We start from the raw sequence: 21,662 nt of genomic DNA, 5'->3' as shown, positions 1-21,662 counted from the left end.
GAACTGAGTACCCAATTCGATGTTAACTGGTCTTTGCTATTCCCAAATGCTCACACAGTGTTGGTAAAAGAAGAGATGATGCAACACAGTAAACCGATACCTTGTCCTGACCTCTCTGAAAAGTGTTCACAATGGGTGATGGCTGAACGGCACAGTAGTTATTTGACATGTTGTCTTTGTATTATTTTCAATTAAAAATAGACTTTAAATGGTTGTTGCAAATCATTGCATCACATTTTATGAGTGTTTAACACAACTTTCTGACTTTTTGGGAGGCTGGGTGGTACAAACTTACTTTTTCTTTTAACAAGTCCCTCTTATTTTGGTTATGGCATATTCAAAATGTTAGAAAATGCAGATATATTACATTAATGGCCTGCATTTACACTGAGTCATCATTTTCTCTAAGTTAATAACCGGAACAATTTAAATAATCATTTTCCTATTCAATGCCTCGCTGATATAACAGAACAGTAGGCCAGTCTAATTAGTGGCCAACTTTCATAGTTTGTTCATATATTATTAATATTCATTGGATGGTACATTTTCACTGCTGTGTAAAAAGGTCACAGCAACTATTCCAGTGGAACAAATTGCTGCCAGTGAACAAAATCTGAGTAGTATTACGTTTCCTTCAAAAAGTAAAAGCTAGTGTCAAGTCATCGTACACTGGATAAACAACAATTGTATAAGACAGGATTCTTTAGGTGTTTAATGTCTCAGTGATTGGAAGATAAAAGCAGTGCACTGCCTTTTATAGAGCTACAGAATGAAACAGCCCAGAAACATACCCCTGGAAAAGTAATCTCCATTTTTAGGAAAAACAAGAGAAATGAGTTCCATTACTCGTGGTTCCTATTTATTAAGTGTTTCAGAGAGTAAAATGGGTTTGAACAGGTCTCAAATGCCTTTGAAGATTGTCAAGCTGTTTCCCCTTGAATTTAGCCCAGCATTACTCTTCTTCACAAAAGCCCTGAAAATGAGAATTTGTAATTGACACCGAGTATACAGCAATTAAAACAGCCAAAACAGCAGTGTCATATAGCTTGTCAGATGAGTATGGTATTTGATATTTGCCAATACCAAACAGTAGTGTAAGCATTATTTTTCATGTTGTTGCTGTAAGGCCTGTTTGCACATGAGGCACAGATTTTCCCAGATTATTAGAGCATATCAACAGCAGTTTCAAAGAGTCGTATGTGATGCAAACAAATGTACATCAGCATAAAATGAATGTATCCAGTGTAAAACAGACAGTTATGTCAGTACTTTCTCTATGTGGAAAGTGAGGTGCGCCAGTGGGACTCGCACTTAATTGATATATTATATTAGGTGAGGTCCATGGGACATGTACATGTACATGATCACACTGGAGAAAAAAAGATTATGACCATATGTAGGGCTGCTCAATTAATCGAATTTTAATCTAGATTACGATCTGGGTTTTCAACGATCATTAAAAATGACTGAGCCGATTATTAGCACCTCCCTCGCGCTTTACTCTCGCGCTGCTCCGTGTGGCAAATCGAGCGCACCTCTCTGCGTTTCGAACACGCGTCACAACAATTAAGAGGACCCGAGGGAAGCTCGGAAAGCTAAGCAGAAGTTACAGTGGCTTGCAAAAGTATTCGGCCCCCTTGAACTTTTCCACATTTTGTCACATTACAGCCACAAAAATGAATCAATTCTATTGGAATTCCACGTGAAAGACCAATACAAAGTGGTGTACACTTGAGAAGTGGAACGAAAATCATACATGATTCCAAACATTTTTTACAAATAAATAACTGCAAAGTGGGGTGTGCGTAATTATTCAGCCCCCTTTGGTCTGAGTGCAGTCAGTTGCCCATAGACATTGCCTGATGAGTGCTAATGACTAAATAGAGTGCACCTGTGTGTAATCTAATGTCAGTACAAATACAGCTGCTCTGTGATGGCCTCAGATGTTGTCTAAGAGAATATTGGGAGCAACAACACCATGAAGTCCAAAGAACACACCAGATAGGTCAGGGATAAAGTTAATGAGAAATTTAAAGCAGGCTTAGGCTACAAAAAGATTTCCCAAGCCTTGAACATCCCACGGAGCACTGTTCAAGCAATCATTCAGAAATGGAAGGAGTATGGCACAACTGTAAACCTACCAAGACAAGGCCGTCCACCTAAACTCACAGGCTGAACAAGGAGAGCGCTGATCAGAAATGCAGCCAAGAGGCCCATGGTGACTCTGGACGAGCTGCAGAGATCTACAGCTCAGGTGGGGGAATCTGTCCATAGGACAACTATTAGTCGTGCACTGCACAAAGTTGGCCTTTATAGAAGAGTGGCAAGAAGAAAGCCATTGTTAACAGAAAACCATAAGAAGTCCCGTTTGCAGTTTGCCACGAGCCATGTGGGGGACACAGCAAACATGTGGAAGAAGGTGCTCTGGTCAGATGAGACCAAAATGGAACTTTTTGGACAAAATGCAAAACGCTCTGTGTGGCGGAAAACTAACACTGCACATCACTCTGAACACACCATCCCCACTGTCAAATATGGTGGTGGCAGCATCATGCTCTGGGGGTGCTTCTCTTCAGCAGGGACAGGGAAGCTGGTCAGAGTTGATGGGAAGATGGATGGAGCCAAATACAGGGAATCTTGGAAGAAAACCTCTTGGAGTCTGCAAAAGACTTGAGACTGGGGCGGAGGTTCACCTTCCAGCAGGACAACGACCCTAAACATAAAGCCAGGGCAACAATGGAATGGTTTAAAACAAAACATATCCATGTGTTAGAATGGCCCAGTCAAAGTCCAGATCTAAATCCAATCGAGAATCTGTGGCAAGATCTGAAAACTGCTGTTGACAAACGCTGTCCATCTAATCTGACTGAGCTGGAGCTGTTTTGCAAAGAAGAATGGGCAAAGATTTCAGTCTGTAGATGTGCAAAGCTGGTAGAGACATACCCTAAAAGACTGGCAGCTGTAATTGCAGCAAAAGGTGGTTCTACAAAGTATTGACTCAGGGGCTGAATAATTACGCACACCCCACTTTGCAGTTATTTATTTGTAAAAATGTTTGGAATCATGTATGATTTTCGTTCCACTTCTCATGTGTACACCACTTTGTATTGGTCTTTCACCTGGAATTCCAATAAAATTGATTCATGTTTGTGGCTGTAATGTGACAAAATGTGGGAAAGTTCAAGGGGGCCGAATACTTTTGCAAGCCACTGTATTTGGAGAGGAGAGGATAATGGCTGCTGAAGAAAGAATGCTATTGGTTGAAAAGAGAGGTAAAACGACTTCAGTGGTGTGGAAACCAATGTTCCCTCTAAGCTGCGCACGTGCGCAATTGCGCACTGCTGGCACGGTCTCTGCGCACAGAAAATCTGCGTTGCGCACAAAAAAAAAATCTGACCTGAATTGAAATTAAAATTAAAACGTTAACAATTCTGTTTTGCAGTGTTAGTCAGTAAGTGACTGGCTGCTCCCGTATGGGATTAGAACGATGCCACCTTATCCTATAGTCCAGCCAATAATGCGATTCACATTCGTATATACGCAGCCAATCAACGTCGTTGACAGGCTATGACAGCGTCCTTATGTGCCGACACCGGTGTTTTAGCTAGCAAAACGGCGTGGCTGATGTGCAGTGAAGCCACATTAATGACAACGTGTACAACCATTGGAGATGTGAGCAGGACAGACGGAAGAATTAACGGAAAAAGTGTGGACTTTATACCAGTTTTTAAATTGTGTTGATAGGCCACGTAAAATCAGAGTTATGATAAAAATATGCAATGTTTGGTTTTCTTCCTGAATACTGTCGTTGTTTATATTTACTGCGGGAAGACACGGTAAAAACTGCGTTTTATAAGGAAAACGCTCGAAAGCACTCTCCGCCTGTGAGCAAAAACAAAACCAAAAACCCCACCCTTTCCTATTGGTCGAAAAAAGTACCGTGTCGACCAATCAAAAAATGATATGGCAACGTGGCATCTAGTTGTTAAGAAACGGGGGGAAGTTTTAGGAGTGACGGCGGTGTTCTGAGATGTGAGAGATTTGAGACGTTTAGTGCAAATCTTGTGTAGTTAGAGTGTTGTGTAGTCAATAGTTTTGTTGTGTTTTCTACAGTCAATGGTCAGAATAATGAGGCGGCTGCTGAATGTTACAGGTGTTACAGCAGTGATACATCTCCTGTTGTCAGGCCTGCAGGTATCAGGCTGTTGTTCTCCTTTATCTCATAGTGGACAGAAATTATTTTTTGGAGTGGCACAAATAATTTGTGTGGCATCAGATTTGATGCAGAACAGCTGATTGTTCTGTAAATAGTTTGAAATGTTTATTTAAAAAATCGCCTTGGCTGCATTAAAAAAAATAAATAGCTGCAAAAAACTTTGTTTGCCAAACTGAGTTACTTTTTTGAAGTAGTAACTATATAATTAATTGCCCAACATTGGTCATTATATGCTGTATTTTGCAGACAGAGAGTTACAGGACTCTCCCAGACCACAGACTCATACTCATAATACAAGCTCAGGTGGGGGAATCTGTCCATAGGACAACTATTAGTCGTGCACTGCACAAAGTTGGCCTTTATGGAAGAGTGGCAAGAAGAAAGCCATTGTTAACAGAAAACCACAAGAAGTCCCGTTTGCAGTTTGCCACGAGCCATGTGGGGGACACAGCAAACATGTGGAAGAAGGTGCTCTGGTCAGATGAGACCAAAATGGAACTTTTTGGACAAAATGCAAAACGCTATGTGTGGCGGAAAACTACCACTGCACATCACTCTGAACACACCATCCCTACTGTCAAATATGGTGGTGGCAGCATCATGCTCTGGGGGTGCTTCTCTTCAGCAGGGACAGGGAAGCTGGTCAGAGTTGATGGGAAGATGGATGGAGCCAAATACAGGGCAATCTTGGAAGAAAACCTCTTGGAGTCTGCAAAAGACTTGAGACTGGGGCGGAGGTTCTATCAACTATCAGTCTATCAACTAAATATCAAATATCAAAACTGGCAATTATATGCCATCTCTTTGTGATAATACAGTAATTAATTGTGATAAATTAGTGAAAATCACAAATCCATTGCCATCAACATACAAAGAAATTAACATTAGCTACTTATAGACTTAGCCTAGTCAGTACCACATAGATTTGAAACTGAAATTCTTCAGCAAATAGCAACGTAGTTGCTGCAGGTCTGCCATTTAACTGGAAAGTGACATAAGCACTCAGCAACGCTGCTTTTATCTAGAAATATAAGTAGAATACAACTAGGACTGTTCGATATAACGATATATATCGGATGACGATATAAAAACGTCTATCGTTTCATTTTACGCTATCGTTTGTTTCGTTGGTGTCGCAAAATACTGTTTACGGCAATATTTTTCATTATTTTGATGGTCACTGTAGTGGCTATATTAATTTCCTAAAGTTCTCTCTTTCTCTTATATTTAATATAACCACACTACAGACGGACAAGCGCTTGTTTTTAAGCATTGTCGTTAGCAACAACGACGGTAAAACCACCTCGTGTCCGCTTGTTTATTTTCCACATAAACCTTTCACAATAAAGCTCAAGATCCTGTTGAGACTTTTCAAAATAAACTGAATCACGTGAAAGTAGTACAGTATTTACGGATGAGAAGTGAAAAAGAGCCGCCAGGTGCTAAAAAATAAAACTTAGACTCAAACGTTAGAACAGGCTTTTCCCCGCAGCACGCTGTGTAATAAATACTCACAAAGAAAATGGCGGCCATTACAACCTATGTCTAAAAATGTATCGTTTCATGCATCAGTTAAAACACTCGACTCCAGGTACGCGACGCCCAGCTGGAAACACTTCACGCATGTCGAGCTGCCTGACATTCACAGAATTTACAGAAAATGTTACATTTTTGTGATTTATGTCGTTATCGGACAATAGATGTCTTAATATCGGGATATGAGATTTTGGTCATATCGCACAGCCCTAAATACAACCAGTTAGCTAACAGTAGAGTCCCCTGTTGCAAAGAGATGTGTCACAGACAAGTTGCGCACATTTGTGCAGACTGACTCTTTCTGTGCTTGTAAGTTAGCAGTTATTTGCGAATCTTTGCTACTCTCTAAATGCAGTCAGTGCACATCAGGCCAAGATGCTTCGGAGACAGGTGCAGGCTCTAGTTTCAAGCCCCCTGTTCAGTTTTATTGAAATGTCAAAGATGCTGCACTATATTCAAGAAGGAACAAAGGTGTTCAGATCATTCTAATCCTTTGAGATTGAATGCTCAATAATTTTGCCCAAAAAAAAAGAAAAGAAAAGAAAAGCATGTTTTAATGACATCTGTTTAATTTTATGGCTGAATTGGTGAATGGAGCTACTCAGTTGTCATGTAGATTGTTTAGCTGGCAACTTAAGTGTGGAATTTCTTATCATATAACATTAATCTGCTACATAAATGAGACTATAACAGTCAGAGTAAGTCAGCTGCGAAACCAGGAACACCAGGAGATGTAGCTCAGAATTCCTAAGACACACTGATGTAGCTTTATCCTTTGTTTATGACCATTTGATTTGCTGATAATGTGTTGAATCCACTTGGTTAATAAAATTCATTTTATATGAGAACTCGGCTGAGAACATCCAGTCTTTTTTTGAGAGAGTTTGTAATAAGTTTTTAATATAACTCAATTAATAGATGATGCACGTTTCCAACATGCATCACCTTACTTTCTGTCCATTATAGTACTTTGCATTCATTTTTTGTCATGCAGTGTCATATCAGTGTAACTATATTGTATATCAGTTGAAAAAGATCTTTGTTGATTACTTTGACAGTTGTGCACAGTTACTTGTGACTTCCAATGAAAACATTGGTAACTTTAGTCTGACTGAGGAATTTGAATGTGGTACCTCATCCAAAGAAACTTTCTCCTCTTCCTGCTGTCAGCACTCACAGTCAGACTCCACCTGACTGCCCACACATTTGGATGACGCTGAGATATTTATTGATGTAATTCATGTGTGAAACACAGTTTGTTTTTTTGTTATCTACAAAGCCTCCTGATGGAGAGGGATTTGTTGCTAAAGAACATTTTATGTAATTACACCAAGTGGGGGTTTCTTTGCGTGTTATGATACCCAGAAACCCAACAGTGCTTCTGAAAAGTCCTGGAGTGAAACTGTGTGTTTGCTGCGTGGAGGTTGAAAATGAGCTTGAAGTCACTGTAGGAGAGGTTTAGGCATTTGTCCATATGAGGATTAGTTGTGTTGCCATGCCGCCGCCAGATTTATGTTGTGTGTGATGTGAATTAGCACTGACATGCTGAGAGGTAGACGGCACCTCCCAGGAATGCTCAACAAGCGTGGCATGTGGGTTTTGTGTTGTCTGTTACGTAGACATGGACACACACGGGTGACAGATTTAGGAAGTACATTTCTAAATGTTTGAATGTGTTGCTGATCGCAAACATGATATATAGATAGAGAACAGATCTGATAACAGATAACTGATTTCTAAATTTAGTGAAGGACTGAAGCACCTTAAAAGTTCTTATCTAACTATGAAGGTTCTGGTATTTCCTCTGGGTGCACGTATAGAAACTAATAAGATTATACTCTTTCAGGATGTCCTTCCAGCTTTTTACTGCAAGAGACTCTCTCTCTGTGTCACTGCATCAAAATAATTAAATTCCTCAATGCCGGTCCCCACATGGAGTGACTATAAGGCTGTTATTTAAATGAGGTGTTAAAGTAATGAAAAAGAAGAAATGTGAGAAGGCGAAAAGGGGGTTGTTGAAGTGGGTTTAAAGACCGATGTAAGATCATGCTTACAAGGTTACTGAGTGCAAATCTGCTGTTTTAACATCCTTCAGGGCAGTGCGGTCATGGGGTCAGTAGGATTAGTTATGTGGCTGGAGACTGGTCTAGGGTTGCATCATGATATTTATAAATCCCAACGGGTTGATTTTCAGTAATGTCAAAAACATGTGGTGCTGTTAACCTGACAGAGAAAGGCTTTACGTATGGAGCTCGACAGTGACCGCCCACTTTTTTAATGGCTCCGGTTCTGGAAGTGAATTTCCTATTTGTTTCCACTGACATTTCAGAAAATCTTTATATAAACAGTTTGAAGCCTTGAACCAAGCCCACTAGCTATGAGGTGAGTCATGATTATAAAAAAAGATTTGATTTGGATCAAAAAATAAATAAAGGAAAGTGAAAAAAAGGCAAATGTACAAGACTTACTTACTTACTTTCTTTTTAATAGTAAAGGAACTACTGGGTGATTAAAGCAATAAAGATAATTGTTGTGTAGGATGAACAGGTGGTAGCAGCACACGTGATAATGTCAGCAGACACATGCCAGGGCTCTTTTGAAAAGAAGGGCCATAGAAATTTAGTTGAGGCAGAGTCACATATACTGGAAATTCTATCAAAAGCTTGTTCCCACAAAGGCAGGAAACACCATGAATCGTTTTCACCATCAGAAGCAGTGCCGTCCTTAAAACCTGGTGCAAGACGTCACAGTCCCTAACACTTTGTCCTGTACCATGGCCTATGACGAAAAAGGTTATTGCCTAATAATAACAAAACAGGGAACATAGTTTTTTATCTCCGTCAAGGAGGTTATGTTTTTGGTAGCGTTTTTGTGTGTGTATCTGCGTGCTCGTGTGCCTATCATCATTATCTACTCAAAAAGTTTTAAATGAACTCTCATAAAACTTTGCAGGGGTGTAGAGCAGGGCCATGTTAACAACTGAATAAAGTTTAGTTTCATATATACATCAAGGTCACTTAGTTATTTATTGGCAAAAACTGATAAAAAGAATTCTAACTTAAACCCTATGGTTCCTCCAAGTGTGGAGTGTATTGTCAAAATATTGAAAGTACTGTATAAAAATGTAAAATATGTCACAGTGACCTTTGACCTGACCTTCAAGTTCACTAGATTGATCTGAAGGCCAAAGTGCTAATAATGCTATGCTAATAACGGACGATACAGTAACAGATTAGAACCGTTTAAATGCATTACAATTTGGAAATATGTAAAATGCTCATGAATAAGTATGAATTGTTTTGGAAAACAAAATAAGTTTGTGATCAAAAACTTTTTTTTATTTGATATTTACTAACCATTTAAATGAATTTACTAAATGTCGAAATTACTGTTACACATGTACAATATCCACATGAATACAAATAAAAAGTAACAAAATCCTGCACTTTACGTTAGTTTTTACTGCACTGTAAACTACAAAAGCACATTTGAAAAAGCGCAAAGACAACATAACGAATATATAGAAAATACAGTACTATTCCCTTAAAATCAAATACTAGAGATGTTTCATATCTAATTTATTTATTGGAGCTTACTGACAGATTTAGTGGTTTATTATAAATACCTTTGTTATTTATTTAAAATACAGTTATATTATGCTATAATAATAATGTTATATGAGCGTCTCACAGAAATATAATTATATTTGAACCAAAATTCACCTTATATCTTCACTTAAGAGTAAAAAAAATGACCTTTAAGCCTGACAGACATAGTGATTTGATATATATCTTGATACAAATTTATGTTGATATTGACTGATGAAAAAAATGATCCCATTAAGATTTTTTCAGTGTATAATGCCCTCACTCTGTGCACATGCAACAGTGAACAACTTCCATACATACTTGATGTTTCTGCAAGAGCACATTCTATCATTTCACAATGTTGTGTTACGTTACGATACTTTGGATGGGTATATTAGCATTATGTTCAGAATTTCTTTGGAGAATATGAATTGTATTTTTACTGCTGTTGAGCTCCCAGTGGCAGAACATGTCATCTAACCTGGCAACAGGTTCAGAAATTATAACACAGATGAATTTACCAACATGAACAAAACGTGTGAGCTATTCAGTCCAAGAAAGTGAATAAGATGTCAAAACAAAATTGTTCAGGGTAAAATGCAAACCTGCTGCTTCCAGCTGAAGCTTTACAAAATTATTTTCTTGGCAGAAAAAAAATGGCAAAGTTACAGCTTTCCAAAGTGTTTTAGTTACAGACAAACAGTGCAGCACAGTTGGCCAGGAGAAGAAATGAAGTAAAACATTATTTTTAGACATATTTTTTTGCAGCTTTTTTTTTTCCAAGTCATTTAAACAGGAACAAAATATAGATTCATTTTCAAAATCAGGAGAAATTCAGCTCATGTTTTTGGACAAAGTAAAGATTTCTGTACATTTAAAAAAAGAGGAATTCTGTGTTAGACTACTCTTTAAATGTGTGTGGCATCTGATATCATAACATGGCACACAGACTGTCCTCCTACTTGTGAAGGTTAATGTCTACAGTGGACATCAATGCTCCTGTTCAGTGGTTATAATCCAGTTTGTATAGATACAGTGTACATGGAGTCATAATTTTTTTCATTTTTTGAGATGAAAATACTGCATTTTACTCCCACTTTCCATTTTGCTAAAATAAGGTAGTCAAAGCAATATAATGCTTTCCTTAACCTTTTTAACTCTGTTATCTGTTTAGAGTTTCATATTTATTCTTTATTTATGCTGCTTTAGATATATTTGAGGATATTTACTAAACAAGATATTTGTACCTGCTTTTGCTGTGCCACTGTGCAGTCGTGTCTGTAGGCTGATGGGGAATAAATGACTTGAATCCTTTGTAAAATGATTTTCTATAAAATCTATCAAAACTCTAAAAGGGTCGGCAAACTTCCCGAACACACTCTGTACATTCTGCATTTACTGATACGCTCTGAAATGGTTTCTTCAAGCTTTCTCACGGATGGGGATAAGTGGCAGGCTTTTCAAATGCAGCGTGAATGGCACTTTCTGATTTCTCCCCCGACTCTCAATAGGAACTTGTACTTTTTGATCTTACCTCAAAAGCCAGATTGCAGATTGCTGCCAGGTTTTGTCGAACAGTGGGAAACTTTGGTATGTTTCTCAGATTGTTTAATGTGTTTGTTTCTTCAGTACCTTTTGCTCTTTGTTGCCTGCTTGGTTTGATGGGTTTATAAACAATTTGATTTCATATTCTCCTCCAGGACTCAGCTGACATTAGCTGCTATAGTTATGATGTACTTGGTCAAAGCTGAATGCGTGGAACCTTTTACTTTCTTTTTCACCACTTATATTATGCTTCTGCCTGTGTGATTGAAAGCCAGATTTCTTTATGGAAATGTTTTAAATGTAGTGAAAACTGAATGTTGTTACATACACCTAAGAGCAGTTTTGTTAGATACGTGTTGCTATTACTTGGTCAGACCACATTGCCTCAAAATTGCCTCAATTCTTTGTGACACAATACAACAAAATTCTAAAAACATTCCTGAGGGATTTAGGTCTGATTAATGTAAGTTTGCTCACTTTGCTATCATGGCTCAAGACTTGGGTGTTCGTCTTGTAATCGGAAGGTTGCCGGTTCGAGCCCCGGCTCGGACAGTCTCGGTCGTTGTGTCCTTGGGCAAGACACTTCACCTACCGCCTGCTGGTGTTGGCCAGAGGGGCCGATGGCGCGATATGGCAGCCTCGCCTCTGTCAGTCTGCCCCAGGGCAGCTGTGGCTACAACTGTGGCTTGCCTTCACCAGTGTATGAATGTGAGAGTGAATGAATAGTGGTATTGTAAAGCGCTTTGAGGGGTCCCGAAAAGCGCTATATAAATGCAATCCATTATTATTATTATTATTATTACTTACAAAGAAATGTCTTTAATTTTATGGCAGCCTAATTTAAATTTTGACTGTCTTTGTAAGTGAGCAAACTATTAAGTTCAGCTGGAAATCAAATAATTATACCCCCCACTATACTGACATGAGAGCATCATGCAATTGAAGAAGATTTGTTGGCTGCACAGCTGTCATGTGACTCTCAATGGTGCTCTTTTGTGTTGATCTGGTCACTGTGGAAACCATTTAAGTGAAGTCATTCACCAGTATGAGATAATTTGAACTTTGTGGCATGGTGCGTTATCCTGCTGGAAGCAACCATCAGAAGGTGGGGACGCTGTGGTCATTAAGGGATGAACATGGCCAGTAACAGTACTCAGATATTTAATTGTGGCTCAGTTGGTTCTAAGGGGCCAAGAAAATATCCCCCACACCATTACACTACCACCACCAGCCTAAACTATTGATACATGGCACAGTGGATCCATGCTTTCATGTTGTTCTGACCATGCTATCCAAATGTTGGAGCAGGAATTAAGACTCAACAGATCAGGCAACGTTTTTCCAACTTGGTGAGCCCATACGAACTGTAGCCTCAGTTTCCCATTCTTTGCTGACATGAGTGACACTCAGTGTGCGATCTTCTGTTATTGCAGCCCCTCTGCTTCACTATAACCGTGTACAATAAACAAGCAGGATAAATTACAATTTTGTTGCTTTTTAGACTTTGCATGTCTGGAAAGTTTGTTGTTTTTTTAACAAGGAATTTACATTGAAAGGAAAAGTGGACTGGTGTAATCAGTTCTCAAGATCAAGGCCATATGTTATGGAATATTATACAGTAGATGGCCCTGTAATGTCTGAATATCCAGCACATTGCATATGTGTAACAATGGTGTTGTCTGTCACATGAAATTCTAACGACAGCCACATTAAAGTTTAAAGCTGTATATGTGTGATTTGTTTGTGTTTATCACCTCTCCCCCATACTGCACTTGGCATTTACAATAGTTTGGAGCCCAAACTGGCAAAGCAGACTCCTTTCATGGTCACGTTGCTGGGGGAATGCACCAAGTGTGATGAGAGAAGGGCAGATTTGGGAGATGGGTTTATTTTAAGGATCATTTTAGGAATCACTACAGTTGTCTTTTGGATAAGAGATAAAGCACTGTGATATGTTCATTTTGTATGCAATTGTTTATTTCCTGGAGTTGGATGAGTTACTGTTTATATGGGGTTCAGCTCCTCTCACAGTCATTGAGTGAGGCCGTTTTGTTGAAAAGGCGACAAAGCTGGACTGCTGGGGGCCAAGTGGGGATGTTGAGTTAACACTGCAGTTATTTTTCCATTTTTGTTTAGGTTTTTTTTTTTTTTTTGTATAGCTTCATCGAAAGGAGCCAGTTGAGGTGGTTCGGGCATCTGACAAGGATGCCCCCTGGGCGCCTCCTGGGTGAGGTGTTCCGGGCATGTCCCACCGGGAGGAGGCCCCGGGGCAGACCCAGGACGCGCTGGAGAGATTATATGTCTCGGCTGGCCTGGGAACGCCTTGGTGTTCCCCCGGATGAGCTGGAGGAGGTGGCTGGGGAGAGGGAGGTCTGGGCTTCTCTGCTTAGGCTGCTGCCCCCGCGACCCGACCTCGGATAAAGCGGATGAGGATGGATGGATGGATGGATGTATAGCTTCAGTTTTTCCTCTATTTTAATCAGTGCACTGAAAATATACTGCACTAATCCACAAAAGCCTGGACTCTTGAACAGTTTAAAATTCTGTCATTTCAGACTTTCACACAAATAAATAGTGATTGGATGATTTGTGAAAATAATGGAAGTTTACAGGTGAAACTTGCTTCTTATGACAGAATTTTAAAAACATTGTTATAATATTGTGTAACAGGCTTATTTGGTTCATCCAATTATTTGCACACGGCCTGGATCAAAACCATTAAACTAAGAATATACAAATCATAGCAGAAGTCCTTGGGGTGAAACAGAAAGGTAACCCCACACATTAGAGTGTTTGTAATTTCCATGTTTTGATTTCCTTGGAATAATAGCCTGAAACTGATGACTTTCTCTGCCTCTAGCGCTTCTCTCTTTGTGCATCTCATTACAAAATGCAGCACATTTTACATCCTAGTGATATCTATTTCCCTTCTCTCCTCACATATTTTGCACTTCTGAGAAGAACACCCTAAAATACATCCTCTAATCTCTCCATGTAGCCCTGTGCATGGCCTCTACTGCGTTCATAAAACAAAGCACCACAGTAGGAAGGGGAGCAAGGTTAAATGCTCATTTGATCAGTGGAGCAACTGGATGCTGATCTCAAGGGACGCACATGCACACACATTAATTTCTATAAATGCAGACCTGTTAAAGGCATTACACTAAATCAAGTAAGACTTTGAATTCTCTTTCATCTGTCAAATTGATACAGCTTATTTTTTCAAAAATGGAATCACCATTTCTCCGTAGTGCAACTCATTTGATTGCAGACGAACCTTTTGAACTAATCAATACAGCACTGATTGTCTGTAGAAAGCACTCAGAGTGAATTGATTATATGGTGACATTGGGATTGACTTCTGCAGAATATGCATGGAAGTGTTTTTTAGCCATGCTCATGGTGAGGCTTAAAAGGAAGGCTAATGCTGGCCAATCAGTTGATCAATCAGTTTGTTCCAGAGAGCGGAGTGAAATGTCTCTGATAATTTCTACTGACTTCCCTGACGTTTTCATTTTACTTTTAATGTCTCCACAAGGGTTTGACAGTTTTTGATAAATTTGGCACAGGAGTTAAATCCTAGAGGAAAAATCGTTTTGACTTTGGTGATCCCTTGACTTTTTCATCTAGCCCTACAAACATGCCAAACATTTACATATCCTTTAAAATATCGGATTGGACTGCTGTGAAAACTAGGCTGCGTCAAAGTATAGCCTCCAAAAACATCAAGCGTGGCTCAGTGCCCATCAGTGCTGTTATCCTCTCTTTCATCTTCTTATTTTATTCCTCACTGACCTGGATTTCAATGCAACATTTAAATGTTTCATGTTTAGAACGTTTTATAACAGCGTTCCTGCTACTCCATGAAAACAGGAAAAAGGGGACCCATTGAATGGCTCTCAAACAATACTATGAAATAGTAGAGCGAAATTGCCCCATTAATTTCTTCTCATTTGTTTGTGGTAGTTTCATATGATAAAGCCTAGATTACACTGCAGTGGTTATTGCATCTGCCCAGATTCTTTTTTTCAAAACATACCAAACAAACAGAGCAAGGGGAAAAATAATTCACAAACCACAGCGGTGCTATATACTCTGAAGCCTGTTAGGTTAATGATTATTTATTACTGCGGACAGTGTAACATGCATTCATCCAGCCATCTGTTTTCTTTCACTTATCCAATTCAGGGTCATGGGGGTGCTGTCATAGGATGAGGCTAGGATATATACTCTGGACAGGTCGTCAGTCTGTTACAGGGCTAACACAGAGACAGACAACCACTTATGCTCACATTCACACCTTCGGGATTTAGAATCACCAATTATCAGGCCATGTCCACACTAATATGTTTTCGTTTGAAAACGCATCTTTTTCTCTCCTTTTTGGCCTTCCGTCCACACTGAGATGGCGTTTTTGGTCAAGGAAAACTGAGCTTTTTAAAAACGCTCTCCAAAGCGGATACATTTGAAAACGCCGTTTTCGCGTCACAGTATGGACTGTGAACCTGGAGCTTTTCGAAAACGATGATCCATATTAGTCATATTATGCAGTCATGTGACCAATTAAACTAAGATAGCGGCGGGCTTTATAAAGCAGTTGTTTGTTTGCTCTTAATTTTGACAGCCCTATTAAAGATTAATAACAGTTTGTACATGCTTCAGATAGCTTTTCTTCACATTCTTTAATTCTCACTCGCTTTTGCAACTTTGTACTTTTGTGTTGCTTGCAGCAAGAACTCCACCTCATTGTCAGTCCATCTCAAGTCGGTCCTTTTCCTCGACATTTTGCCGCAAAGTTTCTAAGAGCCAGAAAGTAAATAAACGTCAGACAGAAATAACGCAGGTCGAATCGTCTTACGTTTCACACATTTGCAATACAGCAATGTAGCGTTTTCCGTCGTTTCAGTGTGGATGAACAACAGTTCCGAAATGATTGAAAACGATAGTGTGGAGGCAGAGCGTTTTTAGATGAAAACGCCGTTTTCAAATTTATCTGGATTAGAGTAGACATAGCCTCAGTTGTGGGAAACATGCAGACTTTAGCCAGAAAGGCGTCAGGCTGAATTCAAACCCAGGGCTTTCTTATTGTGAGGTGACACCACCGTGCTGCCCCTAACAGTGTATGGTTCAGATTTGTGAGTGATGCAATGACTGATGGTCAGCCTAGGGCTGATTTTTTTGTCAGAGATTTGTTTCATAGCAATGAGTTTCCAGCAGGATTTCGTGGACAGCAGCCACAGTTCCTAATTGCAGTTCAAAAAGAAGAAATAGGAAGCTGCAGAACATTCTGATGTGGATGATTAGGCATGAGTTTGACATTTTATGCTTTATAAAATTCCAGTTCACACAAGCACGATTTAATAAAAATTGGATGAATAGTTTGGGGAGATTGGTCTCCTGAAAATGAGCATCTACCTCTTTTTTTCTGGGATTTTTGCCAGTATTAAGGTGTTGAAGTGGATTTTAACTCATTTGGTCTATGACCTAGTAACAAATCAGGAAAACTAGAGGCAGCCAACAATTTTTTAGATATCATTTCCAGTTTCAGTGACCCAAAATTAACCAAATCTGGCTTAATTTGTGTCAGAAGCATTTTAGAAAAGCACATTCCTTTGGCTAAACCAGTACAGTTGAATGTTCCCATGACGACTGAGGGAGACCTAAAAATAAGAAGCTGAGGACTCTTGAGGACAGTGCATTTAATGATGGTTGAAGTGCAGTATGAAGAAGATAAGGTGAGAGATGATGGCAAATCAACAGTTAGGCGTGGGTACCAAGGAACAAGGTCTATTATGGTTTGAAGAGAGAAGATGAAGTGGGACAAAGTGGATGGCTTTGAACATTAATAGCTGTTGGATAGACGAAAGCAGGATGGATGTGGGATGGGTGGATTTTGCCTAGAAAGGGAGTACAGGCTATTAGAATGGAATGATGAAATTGGGAACATACACATAATGAGAGGAAAATCTACGGAGAACACCCTTGAGGCTCAATTTACTATAATCCTTATCTGTAAAGCTACAGGGCTGTAGATGGTAAAGGGGTATAGACAGTAAGATGAAAACATGCACAATTTAATCTAAATGGAGGGTCTCACATGCCAAGTACTTAACAGTGCCAGTCAATGCTCATCTTATGTGTTTTATGCCTGTCTCCATGATAATAATCAGATCTGTTTGCCACTGGTTTTTGTTAAATGAGCCTCTAAACTTTACTGGCCAGAACTATTTTTTATTTTAGAAACTGGAAGAATTCTGAAGAATACGTCACTGGATTTGTGTTTTGCCAGATTGTAGGATGACAAGTGAAAAGTACTTACTTTGATGATATGAATGAGCTCCATTTCCAGTTTCCATTGCACTTTTCAGTTTCACTACTGCTTGGAGATTATTCCATAAATTTTCCATGCAGACTATGGTCGACTTTTGAAATCTGCTAGTAACCAAAGCAACTGCATGGAAGTTTTCTGAGCAGGATATAGCTCTTTCCAGAGGTATACAGTGTATAAAGTGCGACTGCTAGCAACCTTGAGAAAACACTGGCCAACCAGTCAAGGAATACACATTTTTCCCAAGCAAACTGAGCCATCAGCATCAACCTCCAGTAACCAGCCACCAAAAATGTGTAGGGGAATAAACCTTTTTTTCCAAGTGGCAGGTGGTTGTCATATTAACCAAGTGGTCTCTAGGTATGTGTGACTAGAGGCTTAGATAGACTTACCAATAACGTTTTCATTTTTTCAGTCCATGCCACAGAGCAACTCTCACAGTACTTGTCAGGACATCGTATGCCAAATCATTCTGTTATTCATTGTTATTTTCTAAAATTTATGTTCAGTGCGAACATGACTCAGCCCATCTCAGGAGGGTAAACTGTAATCACTGATTGCAGAATTGATTATGGTGGATGCAGATAATTGCTTTCATATTATAAGAGCAAAGCCCCTATTGTGTCTATAAAATAGACCCTAATGATGAGAGCACAGCTACTTTGTGTTGTCTGCTTTTGTGTTTGTCATTGGTTAAATGGAAGAAAAAGTAATTAATGCTCTCTTTTGCAAGGTATTATAGCATATTATAGCAAGGTATTATAGTATTATAGTATTATAGCCCTTCAAGATTCTGTTGTATGCTGTGTAAAGCATTTATTCTTTCCACCTATTTTTTCTTCCATTCAGTGTATATTAAAGTTCAACCTGCAATACAAAATATAGACAGAAATTAGTAGGATATATCTTACACTACAGCCTTTAACTAATTGTATCCCAGACAGTAAATAGTTTAACACTTTAAAAAACTCACTCTTATGACAACTAAGACTTCAGGATAAACATTAACCTAAGATCAAAGCTTTTTAAATTCTCTTTTTCATGGATGCCTGGACATTGTGCTTCGTTGCTCCTATGCATGGAAGAATGACTACATTAATCATTTTACTGGATTTAAAATCATTTGCACTGCTGTTATTTCTTAATGGTTCCATGCTCAGTTCAAAAGTCTCCATCTGTTATGTTATGGGAGGGCATTATTGCTTATAGATTTGGCTGCTTACACATCTGGAAAGTCACCAACAATAATGAAAGGTATGTATAAGTTTATAGCAAAATAAGCTGCCATCCAGACATCTTTTTCAGGGAAGACCTTGCATATTTCAACAAGACAGGGTCAAACACCATACCACTGCTAATTAAAACACTAAAAGAGTTTGGTGCAGTCCAGAACTTTCACCAATTGGGGTAGCTGTAACAGGAGGTAGGTTATTTATTAATCAGAAGGCTCCGGTCTGTGTGTCAACGTATCCTTGGGCAAGATTCTGACCCCCTCGCAGTGTGAATGTATGTGAATATTAGATAGAAAGTACTTATGCGTAGAAAAAAGTGTTTGCATGAATTTGTGTGACTGGGGAATGAGGCATGTTGTATAAAGAAATTTGAGTGGTCAAGTAGAATATAAAAGACCTATATAAGAATCAGTCCATTTACCAAAAAAACATCAAAAAATGACAAACATAACAAGGAAAACCCAGGCTTGTTGAGTAGCTGAATCCTATCAGATAAGAATAGGACAACATTGTTCTCCCGAAAGTCCAGCAACTGGTCTCCACAGTTCCCAGAGATTTCTAGACTGTTGTTAAAAGAAGGGTGGATGCTATACTTTTTTGAGATGTGTTGCTGCCATCAAATTCAAAATGATCTTTTTCCTAAATGGTACATTTTATCAGTTTAAACATTTGATATGCTTTTTTGACATATTGTCCCAGCCTTTTCAAAATTGCATTAGGCTGCAGAACAAGCAGACTAGGAGTCACCAAAACCATTATGACACATTCTCTGGAGACCATGAATGTCAGTCCAAATACTTCTGGAAAGTGATCGCTGTGTGTTACATAGATGTGTTGTGTAACATTATTAAGGCCTGAGGGAGTGAAGGTGAAAGTGGGCTTAACATACAGTTCACTCAGTTTCTTTAAAACAAGGTAAGAAGAGAAACCAAGAGAAAATAAAAATAACATCATCTTGATTTTTAAGTAATAGTAAATGGACTGGTTCTTACATAGCACTTTTCCACGCTATCTGAGGATTTGAAGCTCTGTATACAACTTACCCATTCAGAGTCATTCATACATGCACTTTTTCCAGCCAACCTTCCAATTAGTAGATAACTTATAACTTGCTCTACCTCCTGAGCTACAGCCAGAGCATTGTAGTCTTTTCACAATTCTCCCTTGAACAAAGTGGTCTTGAGCAATAGTTCTCCAGGCTTTCTTAAGGTCCTTTTTCTTCGGCTGCCATTTTCAGAGGATTGTTTCTTTTTGTTTGTTAAGCCACTTAACTCTGACCTATGAATCATTAAGTCATAAAAAGGCACCAAACTCAAGGATGATCCAGTGTTACACATAACTGGAAACTTAGCAAAGAGAAAACACAGAGTTTGTTTCCATTTATTTAACAGAATCTACAAAAAAATGCCAAAGATAAAATAGTTTGACAAGCATAAAACATTGCTTTTGCTCCAACAAGATGATTCCAAGAAGTGCTATTAGCCAAAAACGTAACATATCCCAGCAGGGTGTTCAGTGTGTCATTTGAACAAAATTGAGGAACCTGGTGGTGCAAAGTGGTGCAAAGAAGTGCCAGGCCTAAAAACTAGTAGATATATATATATGAAAGTAGCATCAATGGAAGAGTAGCTGTTAAGAAGGGACTGAAACCAGGAAAGAAGGCTGAGGTATGCGAAAATGCACAAGAGCATTTTTGGCATAAAGAGAAACAGTGTACCTGGATAGAAAAAGGTACAATAGAACATTATCAGTCATTGATTGGCCACCCCAGAGCATGAACCTCAACATTATTTAAGCTGTGTGGGATCATCTTCACTGAGAAGACATTCAAATGCTGCTAACATCCCAAGAAGAGGTTTGAAATGACCTTCAGTAAGCCTGGAGAGCTATTCCATAAGACTACTTAAAGAAATGTTGAAAAGTAAAGGTGGGCATGTTTAATATTGATTTTTCCAGTGTGTTAGAATTGTACAAACCTTGCTTTACCTTGTGTACCCAATTTACTTTGTCCCTTTCTGGTATATCTGTCACACTTTCAGATCATCAAATAACTTTTAATATTAGAGAAAGATAACCCGAGTAAATACAAAAAGCCATTTTTAAATGATGATTTAAAATGCTATCTGAACTTTTGAAAAATTATTGTCTCTCTTTGTTAGCTCATGAATTAACCAAGTACAGTTTAAAAAAAATCAGTTTCACTACTGACAGCCAGGCCTGATTGCTGTCAGATCTATTGATTTAAGAAATCACCTAAACAATTAACGACATTATACAGCAGGATGGCGGTAGATAAAAAAACTTCACCCCATCTAAAAGTAGTTGGTAATCAATAAGCTCCTGCATGATTTGAACGATTTGATTCTGAAAAGTAATGATCCTGACATTAAACCCCAAACCACTGAGATCTTAGTGTGTACTGAATGAAGTACTTGTATCTGTGATACCATTGGCCTTTAGGCTAGAGTTCAGACCATGAGTTTTTACGGTTTGCTTTAGGGCACTCTACACATAAATAGCATAATAACAATGGATCCCATAACCTTCTGCTGTAAACAAAAGAAGGAACAATTATCTTTGTAACTAAACTTTGTAAACTAAAAGCAGTATTGAAGAATATTTTTAGCAACTGAATATGAAAGTTGTATGAACAATAGTATGAACACCATTATGCACAATTTCACAATCAATGTGTTCTTTTTAAGTGACTATGTTGAGAAGCTTGTCAAGTGATTTTTAATATGACAATCAAAGAGAATTCATGTTTTGAGAGCATCAGTTAGATACATTACAGCAAACTCAGTTAATGATTACATTGATTATATTCTTTGTTAATTATTTCCCCCCTTCCGTTAATCAGTACTATTTGTTTGAGAAGTAGAATTTATAAATTTAGCTTGAAGTAAAACTTTGGATCCTCAACAGAGTAAAAACTTTCATGTCTCTGTGCTAAAAATGAAGCTATAACCATTATCCACTTAGCTCATCACACAAAAGAATGTAAGGGTATGACAAATAGTCTAAATTTGAACAAATAAATGAATGTAAGTTAAAAGGATAAATGCAAATGTATAAATGTATGTGTGTGTTTTTAATTCAAGTTATGTGCCACTAAGGTGTAGCTGACTGTAGTTTGTACTTTAAGTGTGGAAATAATTTATAATAGTTGTAGTTCTCTTTATAGTACCAGTTATCTTATGCACAATTTCATAAATAGG

The 21,662-nt window shown here is 38.5% G+C and overlaps 1 protein-coding gene across 3 annotated transcripts in view; it reads left to right on the top strand.

The window, feature by feature from the left end:
• The window catches only part of LOC116330238 (zinc transporter ZIP11), a 173,279-nt gene that overhangs the window by 12,975 nt on the left and 138,642 nt on the right, over nucleotides 1-21,662 (top strand). The window contains exon 1 of one of the 3 annotated variants that reach the window (XM_039616741.1): nucleotides 16,543-16,619. The exons of the other annotated variants lie outside the window; for them this stretch is intronic. Within the exon in view, the coding sequence (XP_039472675.1) occupies nucleotides 16,587-16,619 (33 nt within the window). The 5' untranslated portion in view covers nucleotides 16,543-16,586. Of the gene's footprint in view, nucleotides 1-16,542; nucleotides 16,620-21,662 lie in introns of those variants that run through there. 3 annotated transcript variants of the gene reach the window in all.

The sequence above is a fragment of the Oreochromis aureus genome, linkage group 8 (assembly GCF_013358895.1).
Source record: "Oreochromis aureus strain Israel breed Guangdong linkage group 8, ZZ_aureus, whole genome shotgun sequence".
Lineage (NCBI taxonomy): Eukaryota > Metazoa > Chordata > Actinopteri > Cichliformes > Cichlidae > Oreochromis > Oreochromis aureus.
The sequence above is the reverse complement of the archived record's forward strand: the minus strand, read 5'-3'. Positions and strand labels throughout refer to the sequence as shown.